Source organism: Phyllobates terribilis, unplaced genomic scaffold, assembly GCF_046119375.1.
Source record: "Phyllobates terribilis strain yellow unplaced genomic scaffold, ASM4611937v1 Scaffold_3__8_contigs__length_932513732, whole genome shotgun sequence".
In the NCBI taxonomy this organism is placed as follows: domain Eukaryota; kingdom Metazoa; phylum Chordata; class Amphibia; order Anura; family Dendrobatidae; genus Phyllobates; species Phyllobates terribilis.
This window is the reverse complement of record NW_027362763.1, coordinates 280438192-280453246: the sequence shown is the minus strand read 5'-3', so window position 1 is coordinate 280453246 and position 15055 is coordinate 280438192. Positions and strand designations below refer to the sequence as shown.

Genomic DNA, 15055 nt, shown 5'->3' with positions numbered 1-15055 from the left:
CGGTTGGCAAGTTAGAACTGTAAGATTCACTACGTGAACCACTGGTGTTTTGTGGAAAAGCACATGTACACTGCCTTCCAAATTATTATACAAAAAGTGTTTAGGAGTGATAAGGGAAGAATTTGTTTGTTTGTCAGTTAAACTCATTGATGGTGATGTGTGTCAGGGCTCTTTATATCACTGTAAGCAATTGCAGACACCTGTGCTAATTAGTTTGGCAGGTGTGTCCAATGAAAGGCAAGACTACTTAAGAAGGCTCTCTCACATTATTAAGCAGCCTACATTTTCTGCCAAAATGGGAAAGAAAAAGGATGTGTCGGCTGCTGAGAAGCAACAAATTGTGGAGTGTTTAGGTCAAGGCATGACTACAATCAACATTGTGCGATGATCAGGATGAAGTGTCCTGGCAATCAAGAAGTATGTAGCTGATTCACAGTACACACGTGTGCATGCTGATAAGGGCAAATTGAGGACTCTTTCCTACAGGCAATTACGTCAGGTTGAAAGAGCAGCGGCAAAAAAGCCTTGTCATAGCAGCAGACAAGTTTTTGAAGCTGCTTGTGCCTCCAACGTCCCCCGAACAACAAGATGCAGGGTCCTTCAGAGGTTTGCAGCTGTGCATGCGCCATCCTGTCGACCTCCTCTATCCACTTCACACAAGCAGAAACGGCTCCAGTGGGCCAAACATTACATGAAGACTGATTTCAAAACTGTTTTGTTCACGGATGAGTGCCGTGCAGCGTTCGATGGTCCAGATGGATGGAGTGGAGGATGGCTGGTTGATGGACACCCCACGCAAACACGGCTACAGCGCCAACAAGGAGGAGGTGGAGTAATGTTTAGGGCTGGAATCATGGGGAGAGAGATTGTCGGCCCCTTTAGGATCCCTGAAGGCGCTAAAGATGAACTCCATAATGTATGTGGATTTTCTCAAACAGCACTTCCTGCCATGGTTCAAGAAGAAGAACCGTGTATTTCACAGCAAGATCATTTTTCTGCATGATAATGCACCATCTCATGCTGCACATAAAACATCTGCATCTCTGGCTGATATGGGCCTAAAAGGGGACAAACTTATGGTGTGACCCCCATGCTCCCCTGACCTCTACCCCATTCAGAACCTTTGGAGCATCATTAAAAGGAGTGTCTATGATGGCGGGAGGCAGTTCACATCTAAGCAACAGCTCTGGGAGGGTATTCTGTCCTCATGCAAAACAATTGAAGCAGAAACCATCCAAAACCTGACAAATTCAATGGACGAGAGAGTTCAGAAGCTCCTTTCGAACAAGGGGTCCTATGTGAAAATGTAACATCACCTAGAATAAAGTTTTGAGTTGAAAACTGTTTGATTTCAGTTTCTAACAACCTGCTAATGCTTATAATTTCAAAAATGACCATTTTTTTGGTCTTTATTAAAATGAAAAGGTTGATCGAAAAGTTTGGGGGATCTAAGAGTGTGGCAACCCAGTAGTCATGATTACTTCGAATTCTGACAATATGAGGGTCATGCTGCAGGTAGTGCAGCAAGAAGGCACTTATGTGCCTTGCGCATCTCGGAGCCCCAAAATTATTTTCCGGGCTAGATGCAGCTAAAAATTATTTTTAATTTTAAATCTGGTGAAGCTTTAGTATAGATGGCCTAATAGGATCAGTGCTGCACACTGCTACAAAGCCCAAATTATTTTCCAGTCAAGATACAGATAAACATGATTAGTAATTTGAAAGCTTAAAACGGTTGGTAGGGTGATTTTAACCAATCATCAAGCTTTTACTCTCCCCAGGATGACACAGGGGTAGAAAAGTCGTTTCGGATCCATGATTTGTTCATCTTTATGAACGTGAGTCTGTCTACATTATCAGTGGAGAGCCGCGTGCGCTTATCTGTCAGCACACCACCAGCAGCGCTGAACACACGTTCAGACAGAACGCTGGCTGCGGGGCATGACAAGATCTCCAAGGCGTAAGTGGCTAGCTCCGGCCATTTATCCAGATTGGAAGCCCAAAAAGAGCAAGGGTCCAGTGACACAGTCGTGGCTTCAATGTTTACTTGGAGATACTCCTGTACCATCGTCTCTAGGCGTTGACTATGTGTCAGACTTCTTGTCTCCTGTGGCCTTGCAAAGGATGGGCTAAAAAAGCGGTGAAATGATTCCGCAAAATTGATGTTACCAGCAGATACTGTGGTTCTGTTACGGTTTGAGTGCTGAACACTTGACGGTCCCACGGTTGGCAAGTTGGAACTGTGAGATTCACTACGTGCACCACTGGTATTTTGTGGAAAAGCACATGTAAGATTCTGCAACAGTCTCTGCTGATACTCCTGCATGCGTGCATCCCTTTCTATGGCAGGAATAATTTCTGCAAATTTACTTTTGTACCGGGGATCTAACAGTGTGGCAACCCAGTAGTCAGGATTATTTCTAATTCTCACAATTCGAGGGTCATGTTGCAGGTAGTGCAGCAAGAAGGCACTCATGTGTGTTGCGCATCCAGGAGCACCAAGTCCCTGTTGTGTTGGTGGCGAGGTAACAATCATGCTTCCTTCCTCTGTCCTCTCCCCCCAACCTCGCACAACAGAAATGTGATCAAGGTCTCCCTCATCTGATGAGTCTTCCATCTGTTCGTCCTCCACTTCTTCCTGGGCTCCTGCACCTTCCTCACTAGTTTGGCTGCTACCATGCGCCCTGGTAAAACCATCTCCCCCACCCTCACATGCCTGCCGCCTTGGTGCTGCCAACCGTCTGGACCTTGCAGATGTTAGCCCTTCCGCATACAACTCCTCCTCCTCTACTTCCTCCACCTCCTCTTGTGCCACCACCTGACTCCGAATTCTGTTTAACATGTGCTCCAGCATGTAAATCACCGGAATAGTCATGCTGATAATGGCATCGTCAGCACTAAACATCTTCGTCGCCATTTCAAAACTGTGCAGAAGGGTGCATAGGTCCCTGATCTGAGACCACTCCTCCAGCGTGATTTGCCCCACCTCTGAATCTCGTTGGCCCAGGCTATACGTCAGAACGTATTGCACCAGGGCTTGTCGGTGCTGCCACAGTCGCTGCAACATGTGCAGAGTTGAATTCCACCGGGTAGGCACATCGCATTTTAGCCGGTGAAGTGGCAGGCCCAACGACTTCTGTAGAGATGTAAGTCGCTGAGCTGCGGGATGCGAACGGCGGAAGTGAGCACACAGCGACCGTGCCCTCTGCAGAAGGCCATCTAGTCTGGGATAGTGGGCTAAAAATTGCTGGACAACCAGGTTCAACACGTGAGCCATACAAGGCACGTGTGTGACATTGCCCCGGCGAAGGGCCGCACCCAGGTTTGCAGCATTGTCGCACACGGCCTTCCCTGGTTTCAGGTCCAGTGGAGACAACCATTCATGAAATTGGTTCTCCAGAGCTGACCACAACTCCTCAGCTGTGTGACTCACATTTCCCAGACATTTCAATGTAAAAACCGCCCGATGACGTTGAGCCCTACTGCCAGCATAGTAAGGAGGTGTGCAGGATCCCTTCTGCGCAGTTAGAAAGCTTGTGGCATGACCAGACAGGCTTTGGGTGCAGGTGGAAGACCGAGAGGAGGTTGAGGAGGCAGAAGCAGTGGAGGAACTTTGACATAAAGAGGATTGACGCACAACTCGTGGGGACGGCAAGACTTGGACAGCAGCCCCTTGTCCTGCTGTCACCATAGTTACCCAGTGCCCAGTCAGCGACATGTAACGCCCCTGTCCATGCCTACTCGTCCAAGTGTCTGTGGTGAAATGCACCCTGTCACACACAGAGTTTCTCAAAGAAGCGGTGATGTTGTGTGCGACATGCTGGTGGAGCGCAGGCACACCTTTCTTTGAGAAGTAGTGCCGACTGGGCATCTGGTACTGGGGCACTGCGACGGACATAAGGTCTCGAAAATCCTCTGTGTCCACCAGGCGGAAAGGCAGCATTTCTGTAGCCAAGAGCTTGCAGATGGTGAAATTCAACCTCTTAGCTTTCTCATGGCTAGGAGGAAATGGTCTTTTACTTGTCCACATCTGAGGGACCGAGGGCTGGCTATTGTGCTTAGACGGGGTTGATAAGGGTGTCCCCGGCAAACTGCCGGTCTGTGAGGAAGATGCAGGCGGACATGTTAGGTTGCCTTGATCCAAAGGTGGTGCTATCGATGTCGGACAGCGCTCAACACCAGCTGGTGTTACCACCTCCAAAGAAAATGATGACCTGCCAATCACGCTGGCTGTTGCGGGTAAAGAGGTGGCAGGTCTGCGCCCCAAAACAGGTGTGACTGCTGTCCCCCCAGTCACAGAGGATGAAGAGGCCGCGGATGCACAAGATATGGCAGACGGTGATTGGCCCGGCCGGCTAGGCCGCATTGTAGCACACTGAGCTTCCCACTGCAACTTATGCTTCATGTCCATGTGCCGGTTCATGCATGAAGTACTCAAACTATGTATTTTTTGGCCTCTACTTAGCTTTTGCTGACAAATGTTACAGATAACACGAGTTGGGTCATCTTTATCGATCTGAAAAAATGCCCAGGCTATGCAAGGCTTAGCACCCATGCGACCTGAAGAGCCACCACGACTTGTGGTGAGAGGCAGAGTTGTGTTTGAGGATGCAGTTGTTGACGTGCTTCCAGTACTACGTCTCTGTCCAGGAAGGCGCAACCTGACCTCGTCGTCACTAGCATCTTCCTCCACCTCCTCTGCTGACCTCATCTCTTGGCTGACTGTGGGTTGACAGTAAGTGGGATCTCCGACCTCATCATCATCACCCTGTGCGTTATCACACCCGTCGTCCTCAGAGCCAACCTGTTCCTGCCCTGACAAAAAACTAAAGTTGTCGCTCCAATCAGGTATTTGAGTCTTATCATCGTCTTCCTCATTGTCTCCACCAACAGGAGTTACAGTTTGGGAATGAGGGTCTACATTATGGTCAGAACCTTCTGCGTCTGGTCCTGGATCCGACTCATAAAGATTCTGGGCATCAGTGCAGATCATTTCCTCGTCTGGATTCACAGAAGCGCTGGAGTCGACCTCTGATTCCCAGGCTATAGTATGAGTAAACAGCTCTGCAGACTCAACCATCTGTTCTACCTCACACTCAGACGGGCAGCTGGAGATTTGGGAGCTGTGAGGAAGCAAGTGCGATTTGGGTGACACCTTTGAGGACTGGAGTATTTGTGATGTTGAAGTTGATGTGGAGGAGAGCCCACTTAAAGGAGCACTTGATATCCGTTGAAGCACCTGCTGTTTTTGTGCCTCATCTGGAATTTGTAGCGATTGGCGTGGCCGTAAGAAAGGGATCTTATCACATTGTCCGCTAAAAGAAGTAGACATTTTAGTTTGGCTGGAAGATGGTCTTTCTTCTGCACCTACCCCACGGACACAACCTTTTTTCCCCTTCCCAACATGCCTATTCCCCTTTCCACCAGCAGCAGGCCTTTTTCCACTCATTTTGGTGGTTAACTAATTCACAACTCTGGAGTTGTTTGCACAAAAAAACAATGGATGGTAACCGAGCAGAGCTGAGTGGCCAAACTGTGGTATTAGGCCAAAACTATTGGCTGGGTTAGATGCAGAAAAAAAATATTTTTAATTTGCAACCTGATGGAGGTCAGTATAGATGGACTAATAGACCAAGTCCCACACACCGCTAGAAGCCCAAATATTTTTTCAGAGCTAGATGCAGAAAATTTTTTTATTCAATTTGCAACCTGATGGAGGTCAGTATAGATGGACTAATAGACCAAGTCCCACACACTGCTAGAAGCCCAAATATTTTTTCAGAGCTAGATGCAGAAAAAAATTATTTTTAATTTGCAACCTGATGGAGGTCAGTATAGATGGACTAATAGACCAAGTCCCACACACTGCTAGAAGCCCAAATATTTTTTCAGAGCTAGATGCAGAAAAAAATTATTTTTAATTTGCAACCTGATGGAGGTCAGTATAGATGGACTAATAGAACAAGTCCCACACGCTGCTAGAAGCCCAAAGATTTTTTCAGAGATAAATGAAGAAAAAAATTATTTTTAATTTGCAACCTGATGGAGGTCAGTATAGATGGACTAATAGATCAAGTCCCACACACTGCTAGAAGCCCAAATATTTTTTCAGAGCTAGATGCAGAAAAAAATTATTTTTAATTTGCAACCTGATGGAGGTCAGTATAGATGGACTAATAGAACAAGTCCCACACACTGCTAGAAGCCCAAATATTTTTTCAGAGCTAGATGCAGAAAAAAATTATTTTTAATTTGCAACCTGATGGAGGTCAGTATAGATGGACTAATAGACCAAGTCCCACACACCGCTAGAAGCCCAAATATTTTTTCAGAGCTAGATGCAGAAAAAAATTATTTTTAATTTGCAACCTGATGGAGGTCAGTATAGATGGACTAATAGACCAAGTCCCACACACCGCTAGAAGCCCAAATATTTTTTCAGAGCTAGATGCAGAAAAAAATTATTTTTAATTTGCAACCTGATGTAGGTCAGTATAGATGGACTAATAGACCAAGTCCCACACACTGCTAGAAGCCCAAATATTTTTTCAGAGGTAGATGCAGAAAAAAATTATTTTAATTTGCAACCTGATGGAGGTCAGTATAGATGGACTAATAGACCAAGTCCCACACACCGCTAGAAGCCCAAAAATTTTTTCAGAGCTAGATGCAGAAAAAAATTATATTCAGTTTGCAACCTGATGGAGGTCAGTATAGATGGACTAATAGAATGATGCTATGCCCAAAAGATTTTACTTCACTAGGTGCAGTAAAAAAATTGGTATTCTATACACAGGTGGTATATCTTGCAACACAGATAGGCTACTCCACTGACTAACACACTCTGCAATAGGCCAAAAAGGATTAGCTTTGCTAGATTCAGCCAAATGCTGTGAAAAAAACTTGCACAGCACTGGCACAGACCTGCCTGGCAAAAACTGATAGGAACTCATGTAACCTAGTCCTGAAAAGGACTCCAATTACAATTAGTCTTTACTCCCACAACCTATCTATTTAAGAGCACAGACCTCCCTGATAAAAGTCGTAGGAAATGCTGTAACCTAGTCCTTAAAAGGACTGCAATCACAACTATTCCCTACTCCGAAGCTATCTGTATATTTGTGCGAAAATTGGCTTGAAATTAACAAGGTATAGCACACACAGCAACAGCGGTGCCGTCTAACACGCAGCTGCAGCAGTGAGAAAATGGTGGCGACGGGGAAAATGGCTTGGTCTTATAGGGCAAGGACATGTGACATACACTGCCAATCACACATGCCCTTGCTTGTGTGAAAAAAAGCACTTCGCTCCGTGTGTGCGCTGCTGATAGGCTGACAGATTGCACCTCCCCACTGCAAATGCGGGAAAGAGAAAAAAAAATGGAGATCTTCATTGTTCCTGCAGAGATCCATCCCCTGCCCCTCCCCCCGCCCCGCTGTACACTCTAACTGCGTATTAACATTAATTTTCATCATTACTGAGAAAAAATCCAGTTATGATTTTGGTGCACGAACAGTTATCGAACATAACCTCGAACACCTGAATTTTTCTCAAATTGTTCGTGTTCGCCGACCGGCTCGAACACCGCCCAAAACAGCTCGAATTTGAGATTGGCGAACAGTTCGAGTAGAACAACGCTCATCTCTACTCATAAATGCCTACCTTCGGGAGCTGAATGAAATCTATCTGAAGTCGCTGAAACGGGTATAATGGTCTCACAGTGCACTTTGGTGGCACTTTCACCGTTTTTCCCACATTGTGACATGCACAGATTATGCATCCCTGTATGAATTTAACAGCAGCATAGTGGAATTCTGGTGCTACCCAATAGATCTTTACCTGACTTACCATTGCATCCTTGGACTGATGGGTTGGTCCATGAGAAAGAGTGCACATCATAGAGTACAGGGATCTTGGCAGACAGTATTTGCCATCTGCTCTCCACAGTCCATCCTTTCCCTGTTTAGCTGAGTGTTTAGTCTATTCTTCCTTTTCTGGTGCAGAGGCCTGATCCTGTAGGCTCTGCAAGAGATCCAGGTCCACACTCCCAGACACTTGCACAGTGAATGTTTCTACTGGGAGGGGCAACAGGGCTGCAGCTTTTGCAGCTGCATCCGCCCTCCTGTTTCCCTCAGCCTCTTTTGTGCACTTTTGTGCACTCTTTGGTGTGAACTCCAACGCTCTGTGGAGTTGTGCTACTGCTTCTGCATTCTTTATGGGTTTACCAGAAGAACCAATAAACTTTCTGCTTTTCCATATGGGACCATAATCATGGCAAATGCCAAATGCGTAGCGACTGTCTGTAAAAACATTCTCAATTCTGTTTTCTGCAATTATACATGCTTCAGTGAGTGCTTTTAACTCAGCTTCCTGAGCAGACATTCTAGGGGACAGTGCCTCATCCTTTAATACTTCATTTTGACTGACTATGGCATAGCCTGTATGGGGCTTCCCATCTAGGTAGTATCGGGAGCCATCTACATATAGCTCTAGATCCACCTCGGAAATTGGTGTTTCTTGTACATTGGCTAGTGGTTTAGTTTCTGCGTCCATTAACTCAAAGCAGTTATGCTCAAGGTGTAATGTTTCATCATCAATTGGTTCAGGTATTAGTGTGGCAGGGTTAAGAGTTGTACACCTTCTGATAGTGACATTTGGGAGAGTCAATATTGCCACCTCGTACTTGGTCAATCTGCTCATGGACAGGTGTTTTGTCCTGGCCTGGAGCAGAAGTTCCTGTACTGAATGGGGATCTTGAATTTCTAGTGCATTGTCTAGCACTATATTAGCCACCTTTTCTTTCAACATTGCACAGGCGGCTACCGCTCTGATGCATGAGGGTGCTCCCTTTGCAACAACATTGAGCTGAGCAGAGTAGTATCCTAGAGGACGATGTCTACCTCCATATTTTTGGGTGAGCACACTTTTAGCATGCCCCCCTGATTTATGACAGAAAAGGAAAAATGGTAGGCCGTAGTTGGGGATTTTTAGTGCTGGTGCTGAGAGAATGGCGTCCTTGAGCATTTGAAACCCCTGTTTTTCTTTTAGGGTCAGCAAATAAAGCTGACCCTTATTGCATGCAGAGAGCATGTGAAATAGGGGCTGCATCATGGCAGATGCAGAAGGAATCCACTCTCTACAGTAGCTGACCAGCCCCAGGAACGTTCTTAATGCGCTGGAAGTTGTTGGTTCTACAGCCTGACTGATTGTTGTTTTTTTTTTTTTTTTGTTTGTTTTTTATTCCTTTCTGGAGTGATATGTTTGAGTGGGAAGGAGATACAATGTCCTAAGAACACTACTCTTTCCTTTGCAATTTACAGTTTTTCCTTGGATACCTTGTAACCTTCGTGGTACAAGAAGATTAGTAAAGATAATGTCTCTTTTAAACATACATCCTTACTTGGGGTACACAACAGTAGATCATCCACATACTGAAGTAGCTGAATGTCTTGATTCTCAGGATGCCAAGAGAGAAGTACTCCTGCCATTGCCTCTGAGAACATGGAGGGAGAAGTTGCTCCCCCCCCTGAGGCAACCGGGTCCAGCAATACTGCTTTCCTCCATGGATGAAGGCAAACAGCAGCTGGCTCTCATCATCTATTGGCACTGAGAAGAAAGCATTACTGAGGTCAATCACTGAAAAATTTTGCATTAGATGGAATTTGATTTAATAGGGTATGTGGATTTGGTACTATGGGCGTGTCTACAACCATTAATTTATTAATCTCTCTCAAATCATGGACCATACATTCCTTGATTATACCTTTTTCTAGGTATTTATTCACCTGTAGTGCAATTGCTTCTGTTTGCTCCTTGCTCAGGGGATATTGTCTCATACGTACCGGTGCAACACGAGGCTTCAACCTAATTGTCACTGGGGTTATTTTTAACAGTCCAACATCCGTTTTATCTTGTACCCATAGTACGGTTGGTACGTTACCAGGCATCTCCTGTATGTTGTCATCGAGACCTGTATCCACCTCCTTTTCAAGTTGAATTATTGACATCATTGTTGATATTGTTGTTTCAGATAATGGACCTGCAATGGTAACACCTTTCTTTCCAAATTTAATCATTGCATTCACTACATTAAGAATGTCTGCACCTATTAAATTTCTAGGATATTTATCTGAGACAAGAAGATGGGTACATAAGTCAATAGCATGTGCTATCTTTAACATTTACAGGTTCAGTTTCCTTTAGATGTGACCCTTCTCACCGTACCCAAAACAGAAACCCTTTGTTTACAATCCTCTGGGTCCATTTATTATTTTTTTTTTTCCCGTCTACTTTTCCGCCTAAAGTAATTCGGGTAACTGACTTTACTGTGTCCTTAATAGTGTCCTGAAAGGCATCTGGGTGTATATTTACCATAATTGGGGTGACCTTATCTTTCTTTTTCTCTTATTTATGGCCTGTTCTAATCCTCTGAATGTGGATATTTACTGCTCCAAGGGGCATATAAGCATTCTGGGTGCAGCTTAAACACCTCTGCCCTGAGGTCTTCTCTGAGACCAGTGATAAACATATTTCTCAGAAACCCCAATTCCCTTGGATTATTCAAATTATAATCATGATCTTTAAACACAGCTACGCACCTAGCATGGAATTTATCAACCGTTTCCTCAGGTTCTTGGAATATCTCTGGCATCCCTGAGATAAGGCTTTCTGCCATTATTTTAGTGACTGCATTGAACCGGAGGATAAACTGTTTCCTCGATTCTAGGGTCTTAGTGTCACCCGGTAGCGCTTCTATTCCGTCTCCTACGTGGACCTGTTTAACCTTTTCCACAAGTGGTACTCCATCATTGAGACTACAGAGCGGTACCAGATCACTCCAAGTGGCATCATAGTTCTCAGCTACCCCTTTCACCGTCTTATAATATCCTATCGGATTCTTATACATGTCTGGAAAACTATTTGCCATGGACAATTGTTCTGACCTAGACCATGGTTTATACCAAGTGGTGGTATCCGTTTTACCTGTTGTCCTTCATCCCCCTGTGTACCCCTGGTTGTTTGTGTAATGACTGGGAATGCAGCCGTCTCTGGTTTTCTTTTGTCGAGATTACAGTTTTCACACTGAAATATTGTATTACTATCCTGACATCCTGGGCAGATCCATGTTTTAGAGCGTAGTGCTATTGTTCCTCTTAGCTGCTGAGTGCGGGGAGGGTCTGTGGGCTGCATGTGTGTGCCTGCGTTCTCCTCTCCACCGTTCTCCTCACTGGCAACTGAGCTGATAGCTAGATTTTCCCTTTCTCTCTCTTTATCCTCAACCCCCCCAAGTCCCGTCCTTGCCTACTTTTAGTTTTAAAATTATTTTTTCTCGTGGAGTCATGGTGGGGATGGTGTCATATGCAGGTGAAGGGATCTGTCACTATCTGTAGTAGATGCAGTACTATGCGGGGGAGAAAATTGATAGTGCTGGCACTATGTATGGTTGTTGGGGAGGTAGAAACCTCGGACAGTGATTTTTCTTTCTCAACACTTACACTTGACTCTGACCTATCACTTGGCTCTAATCTATTCTCTGACTGAGCGGAGGGTGCAGCCTGGATTGGACCTTGTTCCCGACTAGGTGTCGGGGGTTGTATGACATGAGATCTGCTTCTGATCACTACCTGATCAGTTTCATCATCATCGGGAATTAAAAGGGGATGATGTCTCTCACTAGTTCTCAACCAGGCTGCAACCTGTGCTCCGTAATCATGCTTATCAATCCATTGTGAATGTTCCTGACTAAACCGTTTCCATCTCTCAGCATCTAGGCATCCCTTGGCTGGCATACCAGCTCTTTTTCAATATCTTTGTTGCATCTTTTACAGCTGCCCTGCCATGCTCCATTCTCACCAGATCACACATGGTGCACCTCGGATCCTTGTTCCTTGATCTGGAGATTCGAGCACCCATAACAGGATTTGTCAAGGGTTGCGATCCCTATCTTCAGTATCCTGCTATATAATCAGCTGGGTCAACCAGTCAGATACGTTAGCTGGTTACCCCTGATTCAATCAGCTGGGTCAACTGGTCAAGTACGTTAGCCAGTTACCCCTGATTCGAGGGACTTAAGCTGAACTGCAACTCTTTGCTCTGCTCTGATGCTGAGACAAGTTTGTCTAAACAAATAAATGCAGACTATTATAAACAAAAACCGTTCCAAAAGCAATCGCTATATATTCTTCATACATCTGGGTCAGAGTCCTCACTTGAAGAATATCCTACGTCTATTCCTGAGTCCGTGCCAATATTGGCAAGATAATTATTATGAGTAATAATATCCTGTCACACAGGCATATACCATCTGTTTTCTATAATATACTGCCACTCTTTACCTATAGTGTGTGGATGTGGAACAATATGGCAGGGAAAACTCGGTATGTAACATTACTTCTCCTATACTGGTGTGCACTTACAGGGTACAAATGTATCCTTTCCAGAAACGAAGCAGTATCCCTACCATGAGGCTTTCGCTTTCTCACTACTGTAACCGAGCACAAACACTTTTCACAAGTCATGTATACTTTTGCAGCCTATCAATTATTCATTTCTCTTAATCACCACTTCAGTCATTAACACCTCCTCATTCTCCACCACAGCACTTCTCGTACTCCAATTCCTATTAAAATTTTCTAGGGCAACTGGGCAAAATAACTTTATATCCTGTGAATCCTGGATTCTATTTATTGCTCTAGCTGAATCAATATCACAATATTCATAAATGGTATAAGGTTCAACAAAACAATGACTGTTAATATTCACATATACTAACGTAAGGAATGTATTATCTTCCTCCCGTAGCCCCCTAACCTTCAGATTCCACACTAATCTCGCAGCTTCCTAAAATGCGTGACAGCTCCATTGTTGTATTTGCTAAGCAGAGTACTACACACGCATTCAGCACACGTCATCTAATCACTTATATCTCGTACATTTTTGCTATAATAAGCATGAACTTAACACAGTTACACTTAGTATGAACGTTAGTTAAGTTGGAAGCAGCAATGATTGGGGATGTAGAAGTACTATGTATATATTATATGAAATAGTTAATGCATGCAAAAATACAGATATATGATATAGTATTTGAATTAGTAATTTTCCAGTTATGTGAAATTGTTAGTAATAATATATATTAAAAAAATTAATAATAATAATAATAATAATAAAATTGCTACCTGAGGGTTTCCCGTTCAAGATCCCCGGAGACTGACCTAGATCGACCCCACCTTTCCCGGAGAGAAATTTGCTCAGAGTGTTAAGGCCACTCACTTACCCGGCCGGGGTTTGTTTCTGTTCGGGATAGGGGTAAAGCAGTTGTTCAGTCTCAGATGAAATTAAAAGGAAAAAAATAGATCTCGCTGGGGCCTCCAGCTGTTAAAGACGGGAGGGGATCTCACTTCTTCTCAGGTAGACAAAAGAGATTACCTATATAGATTTCCTATAGGAATGACGCTTCAAATAAGACACTCACTACAGACTGTCTCAAGAGAATGATTCTGTTTATTTTAAGATGTAATATAATTATATACCCCAATCAACGTGGGTTGTGCTTTGATACATGCGTATGAGATGATGTAAGTAATATGTTATCTTTGGAGCAGAATAATTAAATAACAGGTGCTTGTCAATACATCTGCAGGATATTCATGATGTATGATACTCCCAACATCCTTTCTCACTGATAGTACTGAATACAGTTCAGGTCATGGTGAACTTAGGGAGTTTCCTGGTGGTGTTATATTGGGACTTTATTTTGTGTACAGACATAGGACAAGTATGATAATTATAAACCAATGAGCCAATTCTTATAAAGGTCATGAGAACACTACAAGAAAACAGAACAAACAAAAGTATTGCTAAATAAGGATTATCTAACTGAAAAACAAGTCTTCTTAAAGGCAATGATTCGAAGCTGACCCATTATTTTAACAACGAGTAGGCATGGACAGGGCGTTACATGTCGCTGACTGGGCACTGGGTAACTATGGTGACAGCAGGACAAGGGGCTGCTGTCCAAGTCTTGCCGTCCCCACGAGTTGTGCGTCAATCCTCTTTATGTCAAAGTTCCTCCACTGCTTCTGCCTCCTCAACCTCCTCTCGGTCTTCCACCTGCACCCAAAGCCTGTCTGGTCATGCCACAAGCTTTCTAACTGCACAGAAGGGATCCTGCACACCTCCTTACTATGCTGGCAGTAGGGCTCAACGTCATCAGGTGGTTTTTACTTTGAAATGTCTGGGAAATGTGAGTCACACAGCTGAGGAGTTGTGGTCAGCTCTGGAGAACCAATTTCATGAATGGTTGTCTCCACTGGACCTGAAACCAGGGAAGGCCGTGTGCGACAATGCTGCAAACCTTGGTGCGGCCCTTCGCCGGGGCAATGTCACACACGTGCCTTGTATGGCTCACGTGTTGAACCTGGTTGTCCAGCAATTTTTAGCCCACTATCCCAGACTAGATGGCCTTCTGCAGAGGGCACGGTCGCTGTGTGCTCACTTCCGCCGTTCGCATCCCGCAGCTCAGCGACTTACATCTCTACAGAAGTCGTTGGGCCTGCCACTTCACCGGCTAAAATGCGATGTGCCTACCCAGTGGAATTCAACTCTGCACATGTTGCAGCGACTGTGACAGCACCGACAAGCCCTGGTGCAATACGTTCTGACGTATAGCCTGGGCCAACGAGATCCGGAGGTGGGGCAAATCACGCTGGAGGAGTGGTCTCAGATCAGGGACCTATGCACCCTTCTGCACAGTTTTGAAATGGCTACGAAGATGTTTAGTGCTGACGATGCCATTATCAGCATGACTATTCCGGTGATTTACATGCTGGAGCACATGTTAAACAGAATTCGGAGTCAGGTGGTGGCACAAGAGGAGGTGGAGGAAGTAGAGGAGGAGGAGTTGTATGCGGAAGGGCTAACATCTGCAAGGTCCAGACGGTCGGCAGCACCAAGGCGGCAGGCATGTGAGGGTGGGGGAGATGGTTTTACCAGGGCGCATGGTAGCAGCCAAACTAGTGAGGAAGGTGCAGGAGCCCAGGAAGAAGTGGAGGAC

General features: G+C 44.8%; 1 protein-coding gene across 1 annotated transcript; it reads right to left on the bottom strand.

The window, feature by feature from the left end:
• Nucleotides 1–7980: 7980 nt before the first annotated feature.
• On the bottom strand, nucleotides 7981–13375 carry LOC141258531 (uncharacterized). The gene is made up of 2 exons (XM_073673512.1): nucleotides 13179–13375; nucleotides 7981–10039 (listed from the first exon to the last, which is right to left on the bottom strand). The coding sequence occupies exon 2, from the start codon at nucleotides 9109–9111 to the stop codon at nucleotides 7981–7983; it is 1131 nt and encodes a 376-aa protein (XP_073529613.1). The 5' UTR covers nucleotides 9112–10039; nucleotides 13179–13375.
• Between the last annotated feature and the right edge of the window lie 1680 nt (nucleotides 13376–15055).